The 27,526-nt window shown below is 42.1% G+C and overlaps 1 protein-coding gene across 1 annotated transcript in view; it reads right to left on the bottom strand.

Moving 5' to 3' along the window:
- Positions 1-22,787, bottom strand: part of PDE11A (phosphodiesterase 11A) — a 112,406-nt gene extending 89,619 nt beyond the window's left edge. Inside the window, exons 1-2 of the mRNA XM_063400442.1 lie at positions 21,648-22,787; positions 9,444-9,602 (exon numbers count right to left, since the gene is read on the bottom strand). Coding sequence (XP_063256512.1) covers positions 9,444-9,602; positions 21,648-22,454 — 966 coding nt within the window. The 5' untranslated portion in view covers positions 22,455-22,787. The remainder of the gene's footprint in view (positions 1-9,443; positions 9,603-21,647) is intronic.
- Between the last annotated feature and the right edge of the window lie 4,739 nt (positions 22,788-27,526).

The following is a 27,526-nucleotide window of genomic DNA, read 5'->3' as shown; positions in this document are numbered from 1 at the left end:
ACAGTCTCTACATTACATGTTTTTCCAAAACAGATTAAATGCAGTTGCTCTGATTTGTTACTGAGAAGCTTCTTTTTAATCTGCTGGTTTAACACTTCTGCAAGCAGACTTCAGCTTTTGTAAGTCATCCACATCTTCACTGATCTAATTTTACCAACTTCTTGACGTTCATAATTATTTGATATTGTTTAGGAGACTAGGGATCAGAGTTTACTCTTGAAACAGCTTCTTTATTACAGAGGTGATATTTCAGCTGCTGTGCATGTCAAGTAGGGTAGCAACAAACTTTGCCACCACTGAGAACCAAAATTTCTGGACATTCAGGATTAAAAGCTCATGACTTTACACTTTGAGTTGAAGAAGCCCTGAAACCCGAGGCTAGAGCAGATTACCAACCTTTGTGGTTCAAGCATAGAAACAAGTAGACAGCCCCCACTAGCTATATTTTCTACTTGGGGTGACAGAAAAACAAAATTCAGATTGTGTTTATGGTTACATGTCTTGGCAAGCTTCCTCCTCTCAAAGGCTCCTCTCCTTAGCAGGGAGTAGCACCATGTTCACAGCTGTTCTGCCCAGTGGGACAAGCGTGCAGGGCTGCCCCAGCTCAGACCACAACACGTGGCCCTGCTGTGCTGTAAGATGTCCCACTGACGTCACCACATGGCAGCTAGGACATCCTCAGCTCTTGGATGTCCATGGCTGCTTGGCACTAAAACCATGCCTCAACACTGGAGAGCGATTATCAATGAATTTGCTTTGTAACCATGACACCAGCTTTGCAAAATGCTAGCCTCTTTTTATACAGCAAGAGCTTTTTCTTACACAAAAAACCCTAAACCAGACACAAACCCCACCCAAAAAACAGAAAAGAGGAAAAAACCAAGGTTTTCTTTTTCCCCATTCTACCACATAGATGGCAAGTGGCCAGCAAATTAATATTAAGGTTAAATTCATGTCAAGTTTAGTGCAAAGACTTTTGCCTTATTAGCTGCCAGTATAAATATTGCATTTTTTTCACTAAAAATGTATGTGGATAATTATTCTAAGTAATAAGGTTCCCTAAAGACCAAATTAGCAATTAATGGTCCTACTCAGAGCTTTCACAAAGCACTGCTAAATGAAGCATTCTTCCTCGTGCCCTGCCTCTCTCACTATGCTGTGCACAGGAAACATTTTTCTAAATACAGTTCAATAAACCTCTTAAGGGTTACTTGAAGTGCACTGCATAATTTCCTGCCTGAAATTTCTGACCACCATTCACTATTATGAATAATGTGGCTCAATTCTCTTACAGTTCCAGCATTTCAAGTATAAAAATCATCATAATATTGTTTTAACCCTAATTTAATGCTTGCCAGCTATGCAAGAGATATAAAATTATTATCATTAATGGTTAAACTATTTCAGCTTTCATAATTTCAGTGACCTCTAGTCTAGAACATGTAATCTGGCTGCCCAGTAACTCTTAAGCTTGTTGACTAGTTTTACTGGTAACCCAAATTTTTCATGCTTTGTTGTAAGTTTGGGTTTTTGAATTAAAAACACAGCATTCTCAGCAATTCAGAGCACTCTGGAATCTTTCATATGAACAACACAGTTTTTGCTAAAATTAACAATCATCAAAATGAACTAGCTAGATAAGGGGCAAGCAAAACATTTCTTAAATGGCAATGCAGTGAGGCCAAGATGACAACAGAAGCAATTAAGACATGGCTGGGCTTTCAAAAACAATTCTGGGCATGACTAAAAGGTAGTTCTAAAATGCTAAGAAAATTGCAGTTGCTGTTTTTTCAGGCTCAAGTGTACAAAAGATTGGTTCAAATGTCTTCTAATTCTTAAGATAAAAAAGTACCAACAGTCAGAGCAGTGAAAAGGCACCGACCAGGGGTTTTGGGGAGCAGGCAGCTCTCCTGCCAAAGCAAAGAGATGATGATAGAAAAAACTGCTGCACCAGGTGGGAAGTGGTGAAGATTTTTAGGGCAAAACAATTGGGATGAAAATGAATAGGGAATGACTTTTCACTCTGTTCATTAAAGTAAAAAAAAAGAAGGAATAACATGAAATTAATTAAAGTCGCATAACAGTTCTTAGAACAATTTGCAGGATATTGTGAAAGCTATAAGCTTTTCTTGCTTCAAAAAAATGCCTAAATTGCTAAACAGAAAATCCGTGGGGTGGTATTACATACACAGATAATGTCTGGCCCTGAGCCACAAATAACACAACACTGGTGGCTATGTGAGAGAAATACCACCCCGTGCTTGCCTCGTTCCAGGCATTTGCTTTCAGCTGCTGACAGAGAAAGGTCCCGTGAAAGACAAGGACAAGAGTCTTGTTCATTTGTGGCCACAGATTCAAGGAGCCATTTCCCAGATATAGGAGAAACACTTTGCTGTGTCCTCCTAACAGGCATTACAGCTATAATGCTGCTTACATACCCAGATGCAGACAGGAATTTCTCAGGTGGACAATTGCAAAGATAGCTTGGAGGAAGGCTGAATTCGTTCTAATGTACAATCAGGAGTTTGCCAGTTAAGGGGCAGCTACAATTTTGCAAACAAATCAAAGACAGCAGGGTGGCACAATTTTCTTGGGAGTGAGAAACACTATAGGTAAAGCTGGGACACAGTTGTGAAATACTATGTGCAAAGCTGCGACTATTGAACAAACTACTGAAAGGGATTTTTAAAAAATTGTTTTGGTGGTTTTTTAACCACATTTGCTCAAATAAGGGATGCTACATGCAGAGAAAGCAGTTAACAAGGCTTCAAAAGCTCAGACTGAGTCAAAAAGAAGGAAAATTATTTCCTTATTATAAAGTAAGAATACTTAAAATTGAAAATCTGATAGCACATATGGAACCATCTAATGCCATTTTTAGAATAATGTTTCAGAAGAGAGATCACTGTAAAGTGATTCGCTCGAGGGATACTGTGAATCAGAGCTAGAACAACAATACTGTTTTAATTACAGTTTCTTATTAAGACTGTATTAACTTGCTGAAGGTCAGAGGTTGACTTAATTTTTAGCAAAATTATTTGCTAAGAAGTTTTCAATATCTCATCATGTAACCTATAGCTACAGATAGGTTCTGCATCACTATTCCAGGGGGAAATACTTTTGATGGGAGGAACTGCTGTATGAACATTTCATTCTGCTTCAGGAAAGATCGGCAATTCACAGGAGATGCAAAATTCCATTTTCTAAAAGTATATCAAGCCTTGAAGTTATTATGGAGAACAGCTAGGGAGAAGTGAATAGACTGACAGAAGTTCAGAAAACACTTCATTAGAGACCAAGTCCTCCCATCCAGCCCACAGGGCACATCTCCAGTAACTGTCAGAAATAAAGGCTTCACCAGCTGTTGACAACAAAGGTTTCCTCTTACATGCTTCTGTAACAGGGCCCCAGTGCAGATTTCAATTCAAGCAAACAAGATTTTTCTAATAAGCCATCTGATCAAAATAATTCACTTGGTTTAAGGGAGTTTTGCCAAGAAAAGAAAGACAGCTGAAAGTAAAACCTTTATTACTTAGGTAATGGGAGAACAGGGTTTTCTCCAAAAAGAAAGAAAAAAACCCTCAACAAAAACCAACCAACCAACAAACAACAAAAACTAGCTTTTCTAATCGATTCCTTATCTAGACAGTACCTAAGGGTTACACTGTAACACAAGTACACATCGTAGCTTTCAAGACCCGCAGGCTTTCTTTCTGATGACAGATGTATCAAACAAAATTCTAATCCTCCCGAGCCTTTGTATTATTGTTGTTTTGGTATTCCAAGCTTTTAAGTGAAAAATCTATTAATAAAAAAAATGTAATATTAACATCACCCTGTCTAGTTACTAAGGTATCTGAGAGTTACCTTCAGAACTGCAGAATTCGTAGCTTTTAGGCTTCCTGTTGAAAAATTTATTCTGCTTCTGATTGCATAATGTGGTATGGCTGCACAAAGGCTTCCATGATCATGGCATTTGTTGTATTACCAGTCTTCCTGAGAAGTTGTTCTTGTGTTTGACCAGTAGAGATCTGGGCTCCTTTCTCCTGCTGCAATGCCTTGTGAATACTAACGAGAGGAGAAAACAGAACACAAGCTCCAGGGCTATTTCTATGCTTCAGAATCTGCAGGAATACCCAGTGTTTCTCTTGGTAAAGTTTATACTGAAGGTACTATTGAATGATTCATAATCCATGTCTCTGTATATATGAGATATCCTCATCATTTCTCTGTATTTTCTTCAAACAAGGATATAATTTGTAAAAGTAATTTTTGATAATGTGACTGAAAAAAGCATGAAAGAAAGCAGCACAGTCGACTGTGAACCTGTCTCCTCATGTGGAAGCAACAGGAGCCAAAACTGCTCCTTAACCAATCTCTTCAGTGATCTGATATGGATGAATTTAAGCTTCATAAATAGACTTGGGGGGTCTTCATTAACTAAGTGTTCCTATGTTAGAAAGGAACAGAAGTTTGATTTTTAGAAGCCCATTAAGTCAGCAGTGATTCTTTCGTCTAGTTTAGTGAGCTCTGAGTCAAATACTACAAATATTCGCCAAATGACAGCCAAGATTTACAGGTAAGAGCTCTTCTTTATTCAAGTCACTCCATACTAATTAAGAAGATACAAGCACAGGTAGTATGGGAAGAACCAACAGGTTCAGATTCCCACTGGCAATTGCAGGAAGAATCCAGATGTCTTGTATAATAGGGAGAGTAAGGAGGGTAAGAACAAAGCTCCAGTCCCAAAAAAACCCCCCATGACAATTTGTCTTGAGCTGTTCTGTAGAGGAAACCCTTCCTGACACCAAATTTGACCATTTGTTTATTTGTTTTATGATAACACTTAGAGGCATCAAAGTAGCACCAAGGTAGCCCATGAGTCTAGGAAAATACACATTTATGTTTGAAAAAATAAATAGGTCACTGAAATATCCCTGCAACAAGTCTCAGGCATGTTTCCATACCTCAGAGATAAAGATGTCCAATTCAAATATTAACCACCAGTCTCAAAACAGAGGTACCGATATAGGGAAGTTTTTGTTAAGTTTTGAGTACATTTCCAGTTCTGTAAATAAAAATGAAGTCTAGACTTTCAGCTTAACTTGAAAGTATGGCTGAATGAATACAAGACTGAAAGAAGTCCATGCAAATGTCTGTCATGGCAGTAATTTCTTGCTGTTAGTAGCAAACCAATGATATTAAGCTGGCTTGATGAAGCAAATATCCTAGTGGCAAATTGCTTTAAACTCCCCCAGCAAGACAAGTTACTGTGATTTATTTTGATTTAGATTTGTGTAGCAAGTACTTTTCAAGAAGTGCGTCTAATAGACCATTAGAGTTTTCCCAGATAGCTGTGGTGCTTCAGCACCTTCATCCTTCAAATGTCTTCGTTATTTGCAGTCTTCTTTCAGCAAATTTGTCTCTTGCACTGGGAGGTAGGTGACATATGGGCCACATGATACCTTTGAGGATTATGCCATTTTTAAATAATAGCTTTTGGAGCCTCACTGCCATGCCAGAGAACCAAGGCAGGTATTAGCAGGAGGTTGTCACATACTGGAATATATGAAACACACACACACAAAATTTATCTGATTTGTTTCTCATGCTCCTTTGCAGTGGATCCATCAATTATTTTCAGATGACTTTTTTTTTTGTAAATTCCACACATTCACAGAGCTGGAGTTATCATTTTCACAGCAGCCAGAGATGCTTGCCTGTTCTGGATCACTTCCTTTCCTGGTAGTTTTATTTACAGTTGATTACTTCCCTTAGATAAAGGAATGGTCCTTACTGACTTTGAAATTGCTGACTGCCAGCATGACTCTAAGCTCATCATGCAAAAACTCACAGAAAATGAATTAGCAGGTATAGCAAAATCCCTGGAAATCATTCATCACTATGGTAGACCTGATGTAGGATATATTTAAACTTTAATATGGACCAAGAAGAGCACAATAAATTGGAAAATTCAGAATCACAAGGCTGGTACTAGGAATGTAAGAAATAATGTGTTGGAGCATGAGAACACTTATTTCCAAAGCCCTCACAAACCAAATACACATCAGATAAATCCTGGAATCTATAGACATATATACTTAATAAAACTATCCACAAAGCACAACCAAACCCAGTTCTTTCTTCCCCCTCCCAGGTCTCACTGCATTCAAACTACTGTTTTTCAGCAAAACCAGCAGGGTTTAATTCGAGATTGCAGCCCTGGATACTTTCCCTGCAGTCAATTCACTTCTTTCAGACAAGGAGGATGTCAGAGGCAGAGAGAACAAGGATGCCAATTTAGGTGACCATGGAGCTGCTGTTGCTGTTTGTTAAGCCTCTCTGATGGAGGACTAGATTTGTTTTGGCACTGAATTTCAGAAGACTCTAAAGGGCAGACAATAATCTAAACCACAGACTGTCAAACTCTTGTTAGGCTTTTCTCACCAGTCCTGGAACAAGTATGACTCACCAGCAAACAGCACACACTCTTAAGTGAATCTCAGCACAGTACAGGGAACGCATGTTGGGTGCACAGTTCTTTCCAAGGGTTCAGGGCTTTTATCTTTCTACTGTTTTTCTGTGCAAATGAACTGGTCTCTTCATTTGCAAAATACATGTAAAAGTGTATTTTTCCTGCTATTTTCCTATTCACCTGCTATTTTTCCAAAAAAGTTACCAATTAGACAACATAGTGTAATAGTGATGGGTAATAAGATATTCTAATATTGTTTGTATCAAACTGAAAATCTCCAAAATCAGTCTGTTCAACTGAGCCACTAATGTTGGGGTGACAAAATGCATTGTGACACTGAACATCTTCCTCCTATGCCTGTGGCTGTCATCTAATTCTGCTCTTTAACAATGAATTGGCTGAAACATCCCTAACACCAAAAGGAGAAAAGAAATTTGGCAGTGGGAAACAATATTAAATGTGGAAAATTCACTTCTATTTGTTCTTAGTGCTGTGCTTTTAACACTGTGGTCAGACGTAAAAGAAAACCCTCAGAATTTGCCATGAAAAACAAAACCAGAAAAACTTTGCAATATAATACTCCAGTTTAGATACTGCAAAATATAAACTTGGTTACAGCTTGAGAACATTAAAAACTCCTCAAATCTTAAATATTTTATTTGCTATTAACTTCCTGAAACCAACTAAGAGTACATAAAAATGATGCTAGCATCTACTTAATTCTAATTGAAAACATAAGTCTTTGTTTCCTATTGACTCAAGACAGCAGTGCCGCCAAGAGACATTTCATTATACAATATAGTCTTGTTGTTTTATAAAAAAACTCCAACAGATTATTTTAATTGCTTTCCACAATACCAAGAGAGGAATGACAGTTGCAAACAAGAGCCAGACTCAAATGATACTGACGTTTTTCTGAGAGGGTTTCGGGGGTAAGAAAAAGACTGCTAATTTACATTTTCATTTTCTAACCATTCTGAAGCTGCTGATTGTCAGAAACTGTAACATCAACATAAAGCTGCATATGTCTTTTGCCAGCTATTTGTCAGGCTTTTCTGCACAAGCCACCTCAATGCCCAGGCTACCAAAGTTTTCTTTTCATATTCTGAAGAGGGTTTCTTAGTTTCCACCTCACAAACATCTATGTTAATATTATGGTTAAAAAAACCCATTTGCTAATCCTGCAAGACAGTTCTCCTGCAAGTATGTGCTCTCTTGCTTCCCAGAGGTATATTATGCTTTCTAGGTTACCAACTGAGTGAAAAAATAACTTAAAAGCATGGGTTTTGAAATAATAGCACATGGATTGCCAGCCCTCATGAAATCCAAGATCTATTACAGGACAAAATGATGGTTATGTTCTCATTTACTTTTCCATAAAATCTACATCAGAACCCATTCAATATACTCTTGAAGAATTCGAATGTACAGGCTTATAACTATAACAGGGATGCAAATTACTAAACACAAAATAAAGATGGTAAGGTTTGGGCAATTTGATGATTTTAGATAATATTTGGTAGTCACAGGATAGAAGCAAATGCCACAGCATCAGCATCAAATATTAATTCAATAGAATAGTTATGCAATGCACAATTCAATGTACACAGTTGTTTTGCTGGTTGAATGTATGGTAATCAAATGTAGGAACCATGTTAAAAGCTGTATTTTAAACAAAATTCCCTTTACAAGGACAGTACTAATAAAAAGAAGTGCTGAAACCTATTCAGGGAAGGTTTAATTTGCATTTAGTTACTCACTGAAGCATACATTGCTAATAAACCAATAGTCAACATCCAGGATTCTCAAGAGTCAAAAGTAACTCAGAAGTAACCTATGGTTACACAAGTTTAAATAGCTTCCAAAGAAGGAATTTAAGAAGTACTGGGTAACTTCAGATAAAGTACCATCTGAAAACTGAGACTTATATTTAAAGTTAGTTAATTCAGTCTAAATTACTATGCCAAATCAGTTATACAAATACCTTGCAGAAATAAAAAACAAGAGTTAATTATTTTTATTTTAAAAAGGGGTGTAAAAAATTAACTGCATTTGAATCAATATAAAGAGCTTTGTGGAGGAAAAGTTTGCCTCTAACTACACTCTCACAAAAGTGAGATTCAATGGTATTTCAATACACAGAGGAGCAGTTCCCTATTATGTGCTTAAAGGAGATTCCATTTCTCTCTCCTGGGCTGACAGAGTTGCAGTTCCTCTCCAGTTTGCTGCCCTCTACCATTCTCTTCCCCAGTCACATTTTGGCTTCGTGCACATTTTCCCTCCAAGGTCAGCTGAACACATTTGCCTTCAACAGCAGCATTTCCTATTTCTCCCTGTCTTTAATTCAAATTTCTTTTTTGCAGATACTTCTACATTCCTGCCTTTTGAGCTCACTTTACTCTCTAAATTCCACCTGGTGGAATACCTGGTGTTCCTTCCCATCCTCTTTGTCCTTTTGTCCCTAAGTATTTGTAGGTCTCAAATATTTTAGAATAACAGATTTGCATATGCATAATTTCCTCTAAAATAAAATTTGTTTTGCATATGCTACAGGCATTTATCCCATGGAAAGTACTAAAAGAAGATCTTGAGTTTTAGAGTCAGCAAGCTTAGGAGTAAATCTGTGATGATTTTCCCCCAAACTAATTCTTATAGGTGAAGTTTTCAAAAATAAAAGTCTTCCTACTAAAGTCTACTACATAATAAAGGTCTGCATAAGATTAAGTTGAAGTTTCAGCCAGAGACACTCAGACACTTACAGAAGAGATTTTCTATTTTCTTTTTTCCTTCTTATTTCTATTACATTTTCTATTGTAAACAACGAAAATGTACACTTTTTTATGCACTTCCAGGAAAACATCATAAACACAAATGACGTGCTATTTACTAATTTAGAATAAGTCTTTAGACAAGTCTGCTGAATTCGAGAAAAAATTTAGAAAGCGTGCAAAAGTAAATGTAACCTTACCTTTTCATCATCATCAGAAAAAGGGGCACCTCCTGGAGTCTTGTTTATTGCTTGGGCCACACCAATAATCTCTCCATCACTGTTTCTTATGGGCATGCACAAGAGTGACTTTGTCTTGTACCCAGTCAGTTTGTCAATCTCATCATTAAAGCGTCGATCCTTCGAAAGAAAGTAAGGAAACATTAATATATTTCATATATCTAAGTTTTCTTCAGACAGCAAAGTACTTTTCTCAATGTCCAATATGGTATTTTTCAGTAGCATTAGGCTGTTGCTTCTCTGTTATCAGCCCATTCTTTATTAGCTGTTTTTCCTCACTTTTCTCAGGGGATCAGTACAAGTTTTACCATTACATAATCACATTCACTGAAGTCCCACAATTACACCTCAATTAGGAGAAAGTCAGCAAAGACTGATATCTGCCATTAGTAGCGTGACCATACATACACACTTCTGCTAGGCCCTGCTGCCATTTCACACCCTTATCCTGTAGGTGCCCACAGTGTCTCCCTCAAGTAAATGGAGACTCTTTTTGGCCCCATTTCTGTCTGTTCAAGTGAGACTGGTTATGTGGACTGGAATTCCAACGCAGCACAAACACATTCTCAAAGAAACACAGTCAAAACCTCAGCTCTTTCTGGAAAACTAAGAACAGGAATGTCCCTGTTAGAAAAAGGCACTGTGCAGCAATGCATTCTCTGGAACAGTAAAGCCCAAACTGCAGATCATAAAGTAACTCAAAGGAGGCTGAAAACTTAAGGGGTAGTGCTGACATCACTTTTTTTTATCTTGGTAGAGCATAGTCTTCAACAGCTCTTCTATCAGCCAGAGAGGAAATTATTACTTTTCACTGGCAGCAGCTCTGTTCCTCCAGGGTGAAGTTAGCATTGTGCTCAGGCAATAGTTAGAGCCAGTTCAGACTCTCCCAACATGAGGGAACTGAGCTGTTGTACAAAATTAGGCACAACTTTTTGTTTCCAAAAGTTTAAAAAATATTGGCTGTGAAATAATGCCCATAATTTTCTCAAGTCATGAAAATAATCCACACAGTCCTTAATTTGATTGTGAGGAATTCATTAATTTTTTACTGATACTAAAAACTGACAATTTTTTTCTTGACAATTTTATATCTATTTCTATTTCCCTGTTGTAAATTCCAGATGCTATAAAAATAGTCTCTTCTAGTCACTTTGAGACATGATTTAGAAACACTCTATTTTTACCCACTATAAAGATTAACATATACATTTGGCTACTTTATTACTTATTGCACATTTTCCAACATCTCAACCAGAAGGAATTAATACCAAATGTACCCAACAACTTCTTTGGGAGAACCAGAACTCCCGTGATGGATGCTTTTTAATAACATCATCAAGGACGCAGATCTGCCTGATCTTGTGATCTTTCAATATGCTTCTAAACACTTTTATATCAACTTCAAAAGAAGCTGAACTGTTCTGCACCATAGAGAATCCTGCCTAGAAAGATATGGTTCTTCTACAACAGAAGTAAGGAAAATGCAGTGCAATTATCACACAGTAGGCTTCACTAATGAATAAATTAAATATTTCTTCCAGTACTTCTTGGTAATGTCTGAATGACTATTTGGAATTAGTTGCTGTTGCTGATATATTGATAAGACATTTTGTCTGCCACTTAAGAGACAGTCCCTGCTCTACTAATTTTGTACCAAGCAAAGCAGAGTGCATGGGGAGAACACTAAAACAACAACAGTGTGCCTTGAGTTGCAATACTGTTGTTGATTGACACCTAGAGGGCCTTACAAAAAATTAACCTGCAAGGGTCAGTTTAACTGAAAAAACCAGCTGTTGGTCACACCAAAAGTCACTTGAGATTTCCTCATCTGAATACACCGCATACATGTGGTGTATGTATTCACTGCCTTTTCAACAGGCCTCCAGATGAGCACAGAAAGTGCTGTTTGATCTGCAGGGTGTGGTGGCACACAGGACAGGGGCTGGTGGGCCTGTCTGAGTGAGACACACACAGGACAGCACCAGCGTTAGCCACAAATGTAATGATCAGCTATGGAGCCACTGTCCCTTACTGGATGCTCTGGAGTAGCAGAGACACGAGGCAGAACAGCATTCTGAAAAGTGTTGGTGTTTCCTTTAATGTACAGCTCTGCATTGCTTCTCTTTTCAGGCAGATCACGGAAGTTTCCTGTTTGTATCTCACCCTGGAACCTCTACACTAGGAGGAAGCAAGATATCAGATTATGTCCACTGATGCTAGAGAACTGGATGACCTTTTGCAGAAGGGTACTACATCTTGGAGCCAAAACTAAAGGTACAGTAGTCTTAGAAATTTAGTGCGTTTAATTGGGAAAATGAGACATTATTCAGAAAAACCTCAGTAACTTGGTAAAAGCTGAGAATCATCAAGATGTGAAGTGAACCTACCCCTAATCTTTTGTGAAAAAGCATTCCAGAATTTCATTTGGGTGACATTTGAGAAAGTGATGAGGAGAGATATATAAGTGAACAAAATAAAATACTCTTCCTGGCAACACTGATATTGTTGAACCATGCAATATGCACAGAAAACAGTGACTGGATGACCTGCATTACATTCCAAACCTCTTACCCCATGCTCTCTTCTTTCATCAGTTATTATCATTACAGGACATACATGGCAGGATCTAAGAGAGGTTTTGCTGAGTTTAGCAGTACCAATAAAAACTTTAATGCCCAGTGTGTGTGAACTGTGGTGGCCAAGAATGGACAAAATTTATACTTCCCTCTCCTCACAGAGCAGCAGCCTTGGGCAAGGAGGCCTGTTTAGCAGCTGATAACAAAGCTGGTAAATCGAGAGAAGCTCTGTCAGATTGCAAACATTTTGAGATATAAACTCTATTATCCCACATGTTGGAACAGCCTGCAACACAACAGGGTCCTCATTTGCACCAGGCTCCTGGGTTGTAAGGAGTCTCAGCGTTTATGACAGCAGTGCAGCACTTGCTTTTAATTTTTTTACTATTAAGACATATATTCAGAAATCAGGGGAACACTAGATAAAAGCTTTTCAGAGAGAGACTTCACCATAATTGTAATTGTACTTACAGTATTTTCATGCAAGGACACTCATGAATGAAAGTCTTCCACTGACTCTTTAAAGCATTACTGAATACTGCTTTGTTTCTATATAATGAGTTTTCTACACAGAGATATTAAAAATGTGAAGGCTGAGCACTTCTAAGTAGAATTTCACATCTGCCATCAAGGAAAAGTTACTCTGTAGGACAAACCCTATCCTAGTCTTAAGGATATTTATTGGTTGTAAATGTTACCCTGTGAAAGGGGAATGAAGTAAAGACATAGAGGAGAGCAAGTTTGATCCATCAATCCAAGTGCTGGTAATCTAGTTGCTTGCACAAGAACAATGTAGTCCCAGGTTTTTTGACATATTTGAAGATTGCCAGTGAATGAGAACAGACAAATATCTTCATGGTTTTATTCTGTACAAGACGACATTAAGGTACAGAAAGGTTTGGGTATTTTTCCATTAGGGTTCTAGAATCATATATTGTCAGAATCTCAACTTTTAACTAAAGTTTTGTTTCTGAGCAGTTTCACCAACACTTTTGGGTGTTAATTTTCAGTTAAAGTTGGTATTTCATACATTGTTAGCAAACATACAAGTTTCACTGTGTTTTTCTGCTTTTTTCAACATAGGATAACTCTTTGAACTTGAAAACAGGTGCTTTTATAACCTTATCAAAACTAGTACATTTTATGTGAGCATTATTACCATGACTTAGAACAAAAGAACAAAGTATAACCCCAACCCAAGTTAGCTAAAAATCAAATATTGTAATGGAGGATGAAATCGGCTTGACAACATTTCCAGGAATTAAGTCTTCATGACAAAGCCACTTCCTTTTTCTTCAGTATCTAAGGAAAAGTGTTTAATCTAGTGAAAAGCACCAAATGCCTCAGCCAAAGCTGACAGCTAAAAGAGAAAGCCATTTTTGATTTTATGATTTGAAAACACCTTCCAATTTTTTTCATGACACAGAAAAGAATACTACAAAAAATGTTCAATTAACAGGTCTACCCTATTATATTTTACCATTTACAGCACCATTTTTTGTTGTTGCTTTGGTTGTTTTCCTTAGAAAGGGCCCTACTAAAAAAAAAAATAACAACCAAAAAACACCCACACAAACTTGCATCAAAATTTCCTGGATTGTACTGTACTTAAGTCACTGATTAAGTAGCTACGTTGCATCAAAAATAACTAATACAAATATTATGACAGCATGGTTAATACCTGAGTATTATTGCATTGGATAAACATGTTTGAGTGAATTTATAGAAAACCATCCTCCAAGAGTCTTTACAAAAATAAAGAAATTGAAGTTGGAACATTTCATAACTTGATTCACTTTCCTAATCACACTTCCTGTAAGGATAATACATAAGCTTTAATAGGAAGAAAAAAGAGCAAGAATGCTAAAAGAGCAATCTAAAAGACATCAAGTCCTCTAGATTCACAGCATAACATTAAAAAGCTAAATACAAATAAAAAAATTAGGGCATACAGTCTGTTCTAGATACACTTTTCTAAAAGTCACATATGGTACAAATTACATTGTGCATAAACAGGAAACAAAACCCAAGCAATAAACCACTAAACAAGAGATGGGGAGACCTTGTAGACAAGCAACTCACACACAAAATAGAAGTAATAGAGTAATCTCTGAAGAAACTTCCATGTAAGGACTGCTGCAGCTATTCCTGTCATCTCTCCCAAAATCCATAAATCCCCAGAGGCAAAGGCAGCAGGAGAACAAACTAGTACCAGGCAGCAGCATTGCAAACCTAATTCTCCCAAGTAAATAAATAGAGTCCAGTTATATTGTGACTATTTATACAGTGACAGCAATATTTCTTATAAGAAAAAAAAAATACTACAACAGATAGGACACATGAAATAGCTCAGACAACTCTTATTTCTTTATCCCAAAACAATTCTTATAAAAGGAGAGAACATTGATCCTCAAAAATTTTTAAATTCCAGATTTAAAACTAAGACCATATATAGTCTGAATTTATAAAGTAGCTTACTTTGAAAAAACAGAAAAGTGTTGATTTCCAACAATGCAGTACTAAAACCTTTTGGTGTGGTTTTTTCCCCCGCATATGTCAAGAGTTTTGGGCTTTGTTTAGTTTGATGGGTGGGAGTGTCTCATATGACTTATACCCTTTTTTTGAGCATTGTTTCAGTTATTAGTTTGACAATGGACACTAGTAACAATGTGTGTTTGTCTAATTATGACTTGCACAAAATTAATATGAAAAAATTACATAATTGTTTTAGGAAGAAAAGACTTTACAAGCACTAGCAAGTCTGCAAACACGAGTGCCTAGCTAATGAGCATAATTACAGCTCTTGCTTCATAGTCTGAAATGATCAGGAGTAGAGGTCAGAAAATGTTCCTTGGTAGAACATTGTCTAGGATAAGAATTTTGTTTTATTCTTTCAAAACAAACTCCAGAGAGATCACAGTGAGTCAAGTTGTGGCCTTACGTACAGCAGATTCTGTGCACTTCTAGTCTCATTGTATCACTATAATAAATTGTTTACCAAGAAAAATAATTTTCCCCTAATTTTCAATATTTAGAGATGACATGTGATTACTCCATCCCAGTGGTTCTCTCTCCCCTCCTGTACCAGCCCTGACTGATGCTCCACTGGGCACCAACTATAACCATGCCCATGTTTTGATCTTGTTCCAGCATTTCTTTGGGACAGGGCTCAGTGCTGACCTCCTAAATATTCGGGATTCTTTTTACAAGGCATATACACACAGGTGACTTTAGAAAGCTAATACTCCTCTGGGCAAGGAAACCAACAAGACTCCTGGGTGTTTCAAGAGAAACGTGTGTGTGGGTTCAAACCTAGCACCTGCTGGAGATTACTCAGCTGGGCAACACAGTTTCAAATGTTACAGCAGCAGTCTTATGGTGACAAAGCAGCAGCTTTTGTTATTGACAAAGCAGCTTTCATTTTGAAGTGTGCACTCTAGGGATATGAAGCTCAGACTGTGCAGAGTTGTTGTTGCCCTGTTAACACGTAACTGCTGTGCCATTACTTTCATTTATTTTTCATAGTTTGCCAATAGTTATTTTAGAAAAGTAAAACAAATTAACTTGCATAATGATGCATGTATACTTCTTAAATTTGTTATTCTATAGAAAAGCTATGCAATAGCATACAACTGTAAATAACCATAATGAAATATCCATTTGTTTTGAAAAACTGAAAGCCAATCAAGCAGAACACCAAAATCATTTACCACACGAAACTACATCTTTACTCAGTCTTGTGCTTGTAAGAGTATCTCAACTAAAATATGAAGGGCCAAATCCTGCAGTTTTTTCTCCTTGTCACTGACCTGCTCTCATCAAACATATATACTACTTTCTCATGAGGAACTATGGGCCACAGAATGTCACCAGTTTCACATTTGTTCTACAAAGACATTCTAGAATGTCTGAGGCCAAAGAAACTGAAAACATCTGTATTCTTCAGACAGATGTATCAGCTGAACAACAAACCAGTTAATGTCTATAAGCTTACCACAAGGAAAACCACCCCAGCTCTCCAAGAAGTTTTTCCTGCCAAAGCTCTGCAGGGCCAGCAGCCTGGGGACCTGTGCAGGAGGGAGAGCTGGGGGCTGGTGCAGGAACCTGAGTCAAAGAAGCCCCGCCTGGGCACCCTGAGCACAGCCACTGCTGGCCCACCCACTGCTCATCCCAAATATCTCAGCATCAGATCCATGGTGAGCACACCTGGGGCAGCAAGCAGGGGCTGAGGATCCACGGAGTAATGACTGAGCAACCCTGGAGGACAGGCCACTGCCTGCCTGGGGGGGAGGCAACTCACCTGCCCACATGAGTGTGGAGGGAAAGGTGTGACTCCTCACCATACCTGAGGGCTGCCACCAGCAGCGTACACTGCACTGCGCAGCCCTGTCTGTCCTGGGGAGCCACAGCAGCAGCACGGGGACACAAAACAACTGAGCCTTCGCTTTGGACAAGTGTCCCTCTACGTGTCCCTGGTGTCAGCCAGGAGCTCCTGCTCCTGCTGGGTGTCTCCAGAGAGCCATGTGGTGTGACCTGGGAAGGTCTTAGGATTTAATACATCAGTCAGAAACTGCTCCTGGAGAAGACTTATGGAGTGAGGGAGGTGACAGGAGGTGAAGAGACATCCTCAGCCACTGCCCTGAGGGCTCCTGTAGAAAGGTCCCTCTCTCCCAGCTAGCACCACTGTGACATGAAGGATGAAGGGCATGTTCACAGCCAGTGGGCTGCACACACAGGGATAATTACAAAACCCCTTCACCAATTTATGGACATGTACTTAGGATTCTGAGATTTCCAAAATGTTGCATGCTGGGCTGGAGTGCTCTTTTCTGCAAAGCATATCAGAGCATCTTAGTTTTTACTGTTGCAGTTATTTCCTGCATTCCCCATGGTACTTCCTAGTCACATTTAATGTACAGCAAAGAAAATATGTTTCTTATCTTTTTTATGTATTACATGGAAATTTTAAAGACCCCTGTGTATTCTGCTTGCCAGGTCTTATGATCTTTGCTCTCTTAAGAGCAACCTCTGTCCTTGCTAAGAGTCAACACTAAAATTCATGGAGCTATTGGTGTTGCCACTGTCCAGTGCTGCTGAGTAGAACTAAATGATTCCCATTCCAGAGCTGAACCTCCCAGGCCCTGGGGTTTTAGTGCTTTAACTGCTCTTTGAAACTGAGAGAGACCCCGCTGTTAATACTGCTGATGACAAACAGCTGCCCTGTGCAAGGAAACGTGGCTCAAGCCTCTTCTTGCCCTTCTGCACCCACAGCCAGCCCCACATGGGCCCTCCTGGGCTCAAAAGTTTGCAGCCCTGAGCAGTAACTCTGTGATGCTGTCCTGGCACAGCAGGGGACACTGACTGCCCAGAGCTCACCAGGAGCGCTTCAAAAAGACAACACCCATGCCTGTACCTAGGTATTCAAGGATGTTTAAAACTTCTCTTAAAAAACCCTTGTGGAGGGTTGTGTGTGCACTGTGTTACACTTGGCCTAAGCTTGAAAGAGGTAACAGGAGAGTCCCGTACAAAGAGAGCTCGATTTGTTTTCTCCTTTCCTGGATTTCAGTTGCAGTAATGTGGTTACATTTTCTTTTTGAGGACTTGAGCTATATTGAAAAATAACTGGTCATATTTTACGGCACTTTCTCTAACTTAAAAACCCATGTCTTAGCGTGACTCCGTTTAATATTTCCCCTCTTTGCTACATGCTTTATTAAAACATCCATCTGGTAAGCCATTTTTGTCTGCTGTCTTTTAAAGCTACTTTTTAAAGTCCAAATTTAACATAAGATGTGCAGAAACTTTATTCAACTGACACTGGAAAATGGCAGAACACATTTTTCACCACTTTCTGACATATGCTTACTATTCTAGAATGTAATACTTTTTTCCACTAGTTAGAAGGATTTGGGATGCTAGTAAATTGTTTCCTAATTTTTGCACAGCTAAAGGTATAACAATAACCAAACATTATTTGTAATTTAAAATTTTTATTGTTTAAATACTAGTCTAAAAAATGGGATAAAATTGAAATTATCAGTAATTTCAGCTAAACACCATAGATGTCCTGTGAGAAGAATGGATGACATGAAAAAAATCCACAGCTTCAAACAGGAAAAAAACCTTAAATTTGAAAACAGTTTCTAAGAACTACAGGTAATGATCTCTGTCTGTGTACTTACAATAGACTTAATAGTCTTCATATATGTCAATGGAAGCTACATCTATTCTCTGTCAGAAGAAGGCTCAATGGACATTTGGCCCCAAATTTCCCTGCCAGTATGATCTGATTCTTCTTCCAACATGTGTGCTCAAGATATAGTGCATTATTCCCATATGAAAAAGGAGTCAGAAATGCTTCCCAAAATTTACATGTAGGAGCGTTCAAGGCCTTATTTTAGAACTTAAAGTGACTGAAAGTTTGATTTACAATTCAACTGGATTAATTTCAGGAGAAACAGTTTTAGACTGGCTTCAAAATCAAAATGAAAGAAAGTATCAAATTTCCTTTTCTCAAATCTCTGTACTGCTAATGCTTGCATATCAGATCATGCACATTACAGTTAAAATTATAAACTCACTTTCATCAAATGACTTTGTAATATAATAAATAAAGCTTTTAATGCCATAAATGAAATTGTGCAACTTTTGAATCAGTTATATGACATTCATCTAAACCTGTCCATATATTATTTGCCAAATTCTCTATTGCTGTGAGCCTCCAAAAGTTTGTTCAGTCAAAGCTGCACTTCATAAACTAAACTACTGTGAGATCTTACATGGTCTTTTTTTAGTATTAAAATAAGTGATTTTTATATAGTCCTCAATATGTGATATTAATTCCAAACTTTGTATCTATGTATGTTTATTGAATTAAGAAAAATTGTTCACACGAGCAGATTCTGAAAGTCCCACTCAAGAATAGTAACAATCACCTGGATTGTGGAAAAGCCCCATCCTATAATTGACTTTTTTTTTGTATTTTTTCTTTTTAGAAGAATAAATGTGTAATTGAAGCAGTATGCTGTCTCTGATAATGACACAACCAGTCATTTACAAATACTTCCTGAAACAATCAGTCTGATGGGCACAGGGGACTGCCTGCATGGAACACATTACAAGACATGACAGCATTTAAGTGTAATGTTGATTGCACTGAAGTACCATTAGTGCCAGTTGTAGCTGACAAAACAAGCAGGCAACCCAATTTGTATTCAGTGGTAGAATTCCAAATGGTATTTGATCAGGATCTGAGAAAATAGAGATGATTAAATAATAATAAATTTCCCAATACAGTAAACTAGCTAACTGATGATATGGAAGTATGTTTACCTATTTTTTAAAAGTTTGTTAATTAAAAAAAAAGCAAAAACAAAAAAAACAAGCAAAGGAAGATTAAATTAATCTAGAAGTTCCTCTGACCTTGTGCAAGGCCTTTTCTTGCCAAAAGTTAACATCAGTGTAGAAGGCTTCTTCTACGGACAGAAAAATGCTGCTCTGCTGTCACCCCTTTTTCTTCAGCTCCACCTGACAGAGTTTCCTGGTGGTGCTGGCTTTTTACCTGACAGTTGATTCATCATCAGTGGCAGAAAATAAAATCATATTTATTAATTTTTAAAGTGCTCCATTGTGAGCAGTACAACGATCTGAAACAGAACAGCTGTCACCTCTTCACACACAGGTACCTGGGCTTCCATAGAGCTCTTCACACCATTAAATTAGAAACGTCTCCTTTTGATGATGCACAATGGATAGATATCCTTGCCAAGCAGGAGAAGATAAACTGTACTAACTCAGAAAGATAACTGAAAGCAGGGCCCTATTTTATTATCAAGCAAAACTTTCATTACAGTTGGAAGGTCTTAAGTTTCATTTGCACTAAAGTCAATCAAAGTAGCTCCACTGAAAGTAGGGAAGTTGCATTTGATGTAATTACAGGATGGACTTGGATTAGAACTTGCCCATCTACTTCAACTAATGTACTTAGGGCTTAAAGATACAATGAGCTGTATTATTTATGATATTTAAATTGATTTTGAATAAGAGCCAGACAAAAGTATAGCATAAATAGCACTGGGAATGGCAACCGGATGGATTGCTTTTCACTTTTCTCTGTGGATGAAACAGAAAATAAACTCTTCAAAGAGCTGGACTCTTTCACAGGCAAGTGGACACAAAGTGAACAAACACTGAAGAAAAAATTAAGCAATAAAACAATATACGTCCCTAGGACTAGAAAACTATGCCCTTTCAGTGGCATTCTCACCTCCAAAAGAAGGGTGGCTGGAGCTATCCAGAGTTAGAAGGAGGCATCAAGTTCCTTCCTAGCCAAACTCAGATATCCTTTATCTGTTTAGCAAGTTGGAACTATTGAGAACATATTGCTTCACCTACAACAGCAGATATTCTGGGAATTGCACAGTTCTACAACTGAAAATAAAATCAGATTGCAAGAAAAAGTGTTTAATGCAGAAAGGGGGAAAAAAGAAAGAAGGAAAGCCAGTTGAATTTTTTTTAAGGTGATCCAGTGCTCATTTTAGTCAAAATTTTTTACCATTCCCTTTGAAATCTGTGGGTTGGGAACCTCTATCAGTCTGTGAGATGCCTAGTATTTTTCAAATACTGCTTGACAAAGTAATAAATAAATAAACATTCAGCCCCAAATACATATACCCTTTTTCTTCTTCTTCGGTATTTAAAAACCAAAAATAACCAAATCTGATTTTTCAAGTTTCTTCCTTGTAGTCTGCTGTAAAGCATCATCATTTTTGTTATTATTCTAGCACAAAGTAAGGCACTGGGCAGTGATTACTACTAAAATTCTTCAAGATGTGCATCTCCCACCTTTCTCAAGCTTTCCAAGATCCTAACTGAGAAAACTGTCCCTTTGTAGTTCTTAATTTTCTCAAGAACCTGCAATTGCTGATAGTGTCTTACATAAATAAACACTAGAAACAGACCCCACGAAAGAGAGGTAAATTTCAAGCCAGGAAACTGAAGGCTCTGTTCTACACTGACACGTTCGGGCAAAGGCTTGTCTGTCCCTGCTGAAGCCAAGGGTCAGTATCTGCCTTGACACCAGAACTACATTTCTACAATTCACACTGAAGCCTGCAAAGAAGTAAAAGGCGGGGGAAGTCTTTGTTGGAGAATAACAGGACACTGGCTATATCACTACTAGAAATAGGTCTGAAAACACATACCATGTGGACTGAGTGGGCATATGCAAAGGTGAAAATATATGCTCTTTTGAAAGCAATGAGATTTTTTCAGCAGCGGACAGCAAGGGAATACTGAGACTGAAATTTAAGAACACCATCACTGGGACTGTCACGAGCATTTTTTCAAACTTTTCTTCAGCCGGTTCCAAAAGATGCTTTAGAAACGCACGAAGCGCCTATTGCTCCTGCGAAATCCAGACCTCTCCTTTAGCCCCATGGGCCACCCGGGCGGGGCTTGCCCTCCCGCTGTCCCCGGCGCCCCTCGGGGGCACCGCGGCGCTCCCGCCCGGGCCGCCCCGGGGGCGATCGGGGGCTCCCCGGTCCGCGCCTCCGCCGCCCCGGGCCGGGGCAGCCTGCCCGGCTCCTACCTGATAGGCGTCGGGAATGTTGACCGTCTCTCCGTGCTCCGCCACGTAGCCGATGATGCCCTTGCCCCAGGGCACCTGCACCTCGTTGCTGTCCTCGGAGGAGCCGCAGGGCAGCAGCGGGGTGCCGGCGTGCACGTCGAAGAACTTGGACACCAGCGTCTTCTTGCCGGCGGAGGTCCCCTCCACGAGGAACAGGGATCCCCGGTCCGCGTCCACCATGAGGCAGACGAAGATGAGGATCTTGTAGCTGAGGCTGGTGAGGTCCAGGTCATTGGAGATGTCCTTGACCAGCTCCAGGAAGAACTGGCGCTCGTTGTGCTCCTTGAGGTAGCGCTTGTAGTCCAGGGCGGTGGGGGGGTACTGGGGCAGGCTGACGCGGGACTCCAGCAGGGCGCTGAGGATGTGGGCGGTGGTGGGGGGCAAGGAGCTGGCCTTCCGCAGCAGCGCCCGCCGCCGCACGCTGCTCAGCGGCTCCTGCGCCCGGGCGTGCACATGCTCGTCGTAGGTGAGGTTGACGTGGATAGCCTTGGAGCGGGCGAAGCTCTTCCGCAGCTCCTTCTGGGACGCCCGGCGCTGCAGCCCCCCGGGGCCGGGGCCGCCGGGGCCGCCCGCGCTCCCCCAGCTGCCGCCGGGGCCCTCGCTGCTCCGCCGCTCCTCCGACGGGCCGGCAGCGGGGGCGGCGGGGACGGCGGGCGCTTTAGGGAGAGAGTTCTTCCTCTGCAGCCACTTCTCCACCAGCTCCGGGTGCCTCTCTAGGAAACTTTCCACCGCCGCCACGTCGAGGCCGGCATCGCCGGCAGCTGCCATGGTGCCGGCGGCGGGGGCGGCTCAGGCCGCGGGAGCTCCCGCGCTGGCCATGCCCCGCCGCCGCCACGTGCCGCCGCTGCCGCCCCGACGGCCGCCCCGGGGCACGGGGGATGCCGGCAGCCCCGGAGCCGGGCCGCTTCTGCCCCTTGCCCGGGCCCCTCCGCAGCGGCGCGCCTTCTTCTCGCCTTCTGCTTTCCCCCGCAACCTCCTTCTCCTGCCCACCACTCTTTATTATTATTAGTAGTAGTATTCGTATTTTTCTGGGTATTTTTTTGTGCTTCCCGGTTTTCAGCGTTTCTCCAGCTCTGGCCTCGGTTGCCGGTTCCGGGCCGCTCCCCCGGTGAGGCGGGCAGGCGGTGCCGCCGCGCCTCTGGAGATGCTCCGGGAGCGCTCGGGCAAACCCCTTCTGCCAAGTGCTGTCAGTGCTGGCGGCGGCTCCTGCGTAAGCCAGCCGGCAGACCACTGAGAAGGAGGGAGGGGAGGACGCGTGAGCCGAGCGGGGGGGCAGGCGGGGAGGAGGGAGGGCTGGCGGGAGCGCCGGCAAACCCCGCTGCGGCTGGGGGGCACTGCCGCCCGCCTGGCAGCAGCCGCCTCGGCAGGGCGGGCGGGGCGCGCAGCGTCCCCCGGCGAGAGGACCCCCGGCAGTGGGGAGCTGTGCTAGAGAATTTCATTCAACAACATCGGGGGCCAAGGGAGGGGCCTTTTGTCTGTGATGCTCGTTCGGCGAGGGGACGAACCCCGCCGCGGCTCCCGCCCGCGGTCCGCGGGAGAGAGGCGGGAGGTAATGGGAGCGCTCCCGTTAAAGAGCTCTCATTTATACCGTTATCTGAGCCCCTTTAGTACTTCAGGAGACAAGCAGAAAAACGAAACCCTTCCACGAATCCTGAGTGAATTTATTTCTTGAATCACTGAGTTGATTTGCGGGTAGCCTCACCCGTGCGGAGCCCCGACTCTGCCCGCAGGGCTCCCGCGGGGTGCGAGGGGCACAGCGGGCTCTGCCCGCCCGGAGCAGCCCAGGGCTTCCTGTGCAAGCCGCTGGCCCCCGGGGCAGCTCGGCTGGAGCGGGCGCGCCCAGGTGCTCCTGGGTGTCCTCCCGGGCATCACCGGCTGCCAGACGGAAACCAACCGTATCCACCGCCGGCAGACGGACAAGGGTTATTTTTATGCGCACGTGGAGCACTTTCCATTGCTAAATCAATGCCTACGCATAAGCGATTGAAAAAACAAGTCATGTATCTTAACACGTGAAAATGTTTTTCATGCGCTCACCAAAGCCTGAATGAAGGCGGCTTCAGAAATTCATGAATGGGAGTTCGGGTGGCTGGGAAAACACACTGGCAAATCTTCAACCAAACGAGATTCCGACCTGCCGGGGACCCCGCACCTGCAGCAGCCCCTTACGGCGCGGGGTGCGGGCAGGGCAGGGATAGGGAGCACTTTTGGGGCACGTGTCGATAGCGCGGGCTGGTGCGCGGGTGGCAGGAGGGGAGGAAGGGCTGCGTGTGTGTCCCGGGGGACGGCCGCGTCTCCCGCGGCAGTGAGGCTGACCCTCGGGGGCTCCGTGCAGATGCTTCGGCTTGTGCAGCTCGGAGACAGCTTACGAAGCCACAGACAAAGGATTTCGGCTCCCAGTCTCGGTGCCCGCGCCGTTGCAGGCTGAGCAGCAGCTCCCTCGCCGCCGCGGGTCCCGGGCCGCTGCGGCGGCAGGGCGCCGAGCTTGCTCCCCGCTCTCGGCGGGGTTTCACACAGCTCTCCGGCCCTCCCCGCCGCGCAGGGATGCTGCAGCAGGAGGACGGGCTCTCCACTGAGGAACCCCGCCGCCGCCGGCACACACCGGCAATAGGGCAGCGGGGGCGGCGCGCAGGCGCGGGCAGCCGGGCCGGGGGGCGCAGCCCCGGCAGCGGCCCCGGTATCAGCCCCGGGAGCGGCCCCGACAGCAGCCCCCGGCACTCGGGGGGTGGAGGAGGGAGCGGGGAGCCAGCCCGGCCCCGGGCGGTGCTCGGCGGCGGGGATGGGTCGCTGCCGGCCGCCGCACCGTGCCCCGCCCGACTTGCGGAGGGCGCCCGGCTGCAGAACCCGCGGCGAGTGCGCTGCGGGGCGAGGGGGCGGAAGGCGGGGAGGTCTAGGGGGTCGTTCCTCGAGCTGCTCGCACCTCTGCAGAAGCCGAGCTCTTTCCATGCAGGTAGCTTGCGTATGACAAGGCAGCGCACCCCGGCGAGGGCGAGGCTCTGTGAGCGTTTCCGAGCGCGCTGCCGGAGCTGTGACGCAAAAGGGTTTCACAGGCGATGGGCGCAGCCCTGGGGCTGAGCCGCCGCTGGCGCAGCTCCGCGCTCCCGGAGTCCCCTCGGCCCCGGGGCTGCCGCGGAGCCGCCCCCGGCGCCGCTGTCCCGAGCCCGAGCTGCATTTGTGGTTTTGCAGCGTTGGCACAAACACTCCACAAAGAAATCGCATGAGCTGCTGGAGGCCAGCCCGGCGCATACCCCCAGCTCTTAAGCGAGGACCTTGGGTGTGCAGGAATTGCATGCAAATAATTTTTACCATCTCACCGTGCTAAGGTTTGGTTTGAGCACGCACACCAGATTTACTACAAAATGGCTACTGTGTAGCAGTTCTGTATATAAACATTTAAAGCAGCTTAGTGTTTCTGTAAGCCTAGGTATAAACTAGGTCCTTCAAAGCCTTGTGGAATCTTTAGTTTATTTTGCTGGGATTTTATGCATAGGATTTGATTGCATAAGAAATCTGCATATTGACAATCTCAAATAGCATGCAAGACTGAAGAAAGTAAAACTGTAGTTGTCTCCATTGCGTGAAATACATAGTGAAAAATTTACGGTAACACTTTAATTGTAAAGAACTGTGGAACCTGAAATCCGTGTAAAGATGAAATGTGGCAAAGATGATCACACTGGTTTGACCGTTCTGTAACTTGCACAGGCTTTGGACGCGCTGTCAGGATAAAACCTGGTTCTAAATTATGGCCTGGTGTGCATTGATGGATGTTAGGAGAAAACAGGAGTCTCTGTTCTGTCTTCAGGGCAAGTTGAATAAGCACAGTGTACACTGGGCTGTAGTCTAGTCTCGTGTGTTGGCCTGAGATAGATTAGTTTCAGCCTTTTGTGGGAGGGCAAAAATAGGGAAATGCATTTTGTCAATGCCATAGGATTGTGCTGCCACTGTAATATTATAGGTATGCTGCAGTGAGGTAAAAGCATCTTACATCTGATGCATCTGAGGTATGATGCACCTTTTGTCAGCAGGGATGCACAATGCCAACTCACACAGCAGTGCAGGCTTTAGCCAGCTGGTTCCCTTGGGTGCAACATACAGAAATGCCCTAAGATGCCCTAAAAGAATCACAGGGAGAATTGTCAGTGCATTTCTCAGGTGCAGTGTGTTTCTCTGTTCAGAAAGGCAGTGCAATAGCACTCCTCAAAATGCAGTTGGGAAAACTACTCAAGAAAATCTTGTCATTTGGGGAGATGCTTTATTACTCTTAACAGTCTGAAAGGGGGAAGCAGAATCCAGGAGGATAAGAGCATAAATTATGTATAATATAAAATGCACAAGGTATACTTTGTGTCACTTTAATAAGTAAAATAGAAATCCTTGTTGCATCGTGGAGAGTTGTAGTTCTTTGCATCATTTCATATACAACTACTTACTAGTTCTAAACTATGTTTTTGTAATTCCAATATCCAGAAGCTCCAAATTCAATTTCATACAGTTTTTTAAAACGAGCATGCAACTGACATTGAATTCCTCAAGGCTGTGCTCCATAGAAGGGCATTACAAAAAGGGTTGTCAATATCCAGTTCCTGGAATCTCTTGACAGAAGTTGAAAAAACATTATTTTTTCCTCCCAAACCTGCTAAAATCTGTCTATTCCATCAGAAGCCTGCTTTTGTACCGAAGACTATTGCAATACCTGTAATTACATGTTCACATTTCTCTTCTGTCCTCCAGAGTTGACTGTTCCCGTTGTCTAAAGTGAATTTAGATATCACTTTGTTTGCTTTCTTTTAAAAACTTGTACCAACATCTGTATGATTTATTCATTACAATTTCACTGGGAAAAATAGTTACTATATGCTGATGATATATTGAAGGAAATTCCAGTATAAAGTGGATGTCAAAAAACGTTTCCTAGAAATCACAGAAAAGAAAAGCCACACAATTCTAAAGCACTTTAGTAACCAGAAAAAACCCCAAACCACGGGACACAGTCCTGTGTTTGTAATTAATAGTTTGATTCAATTAATATAATTTATATTCAAGAAATATAAACAAAACCAATGAAACCCACAGAGAATCCTTTCCCTTTTAGATGTTCCACTGTTTCTCAAGACTTTTTCTGTGAAAAGCACAAGAAAACCCCAAACTCATAGCGTACTGGTAGGGGACGGTATTCAGTCAAGCGAAACTTGAAACTGCAGCACACCGCGGTGCCAGTAGAGGTCAGTGACCAGCAAACATCATCTAAAAGCTCTCTGGAACACGAAATTAAAGTCTGCCCGTCGGCACTGCAGTGCTCTGGGAGAGCTAGAAACCTGCCGGCCTGGGGTACTGAGTATTGCAAATTGCACCAATATTTAAATACGGGGAATGGGGAGTTTTGCTTCTGTGGAACTGGAGTTCAGATTCATCTGCAGTACTGCAAAGTCGACAGTTGTGATAGTAAGTCCTCATAGGGCTATCATACCTCTAAAGACCCTCTCTTTTTTTTTTTTTTCTTTCTTTTATTTTTTTTTGTTTGTTTGTTTGTTTTTGGTTTTGGGTGGGGTTTTTTGTTGTTGTTGTTGGTTTGGTTTGGTTTTTGTTTTGGTTTTTCTTGGGGGGGGGTTGTTTGGATCTGAGTAGGAAAATCCTGCAGTTTGTCCTGTTGTAGAGCCAAATAAACCTCGAAGATCCGAAGATTTGGTCCTGTCCTGTGCTTTCCATCTTTTCCAACAGTGTGGCACTGAGAATATTCCTGAATAGAGATCATGTTACTTTTCTTCAACACAACCCGTTTAGATCTATGGAAAAAGTGCCAAACGTTATCACGTCCTTCTACTTGACAAGTGCTTATG

The sequence above is a fragment of the Prinia subflava genome, chromosome 6 (assembly GCF_021018805.1).
Source record: "Prinia subflava isolate CZ2003 ecotype Zambia chromosome 6, Cam_Psub_1.2, whole genome shotgun sequence".
In the NCBI taxonomy this organism is placed as follows: Eukaryota; Metazoa; Chordata; class Aves; order Passeriformes; family Cisticolidae; genus Prinia; species Prinia subflava.
The sequence above is the reverse complement of the archived record's forward strand: the minus strand, read 5'-3'. Positions and strand labels throughout refer to the sequence as shown.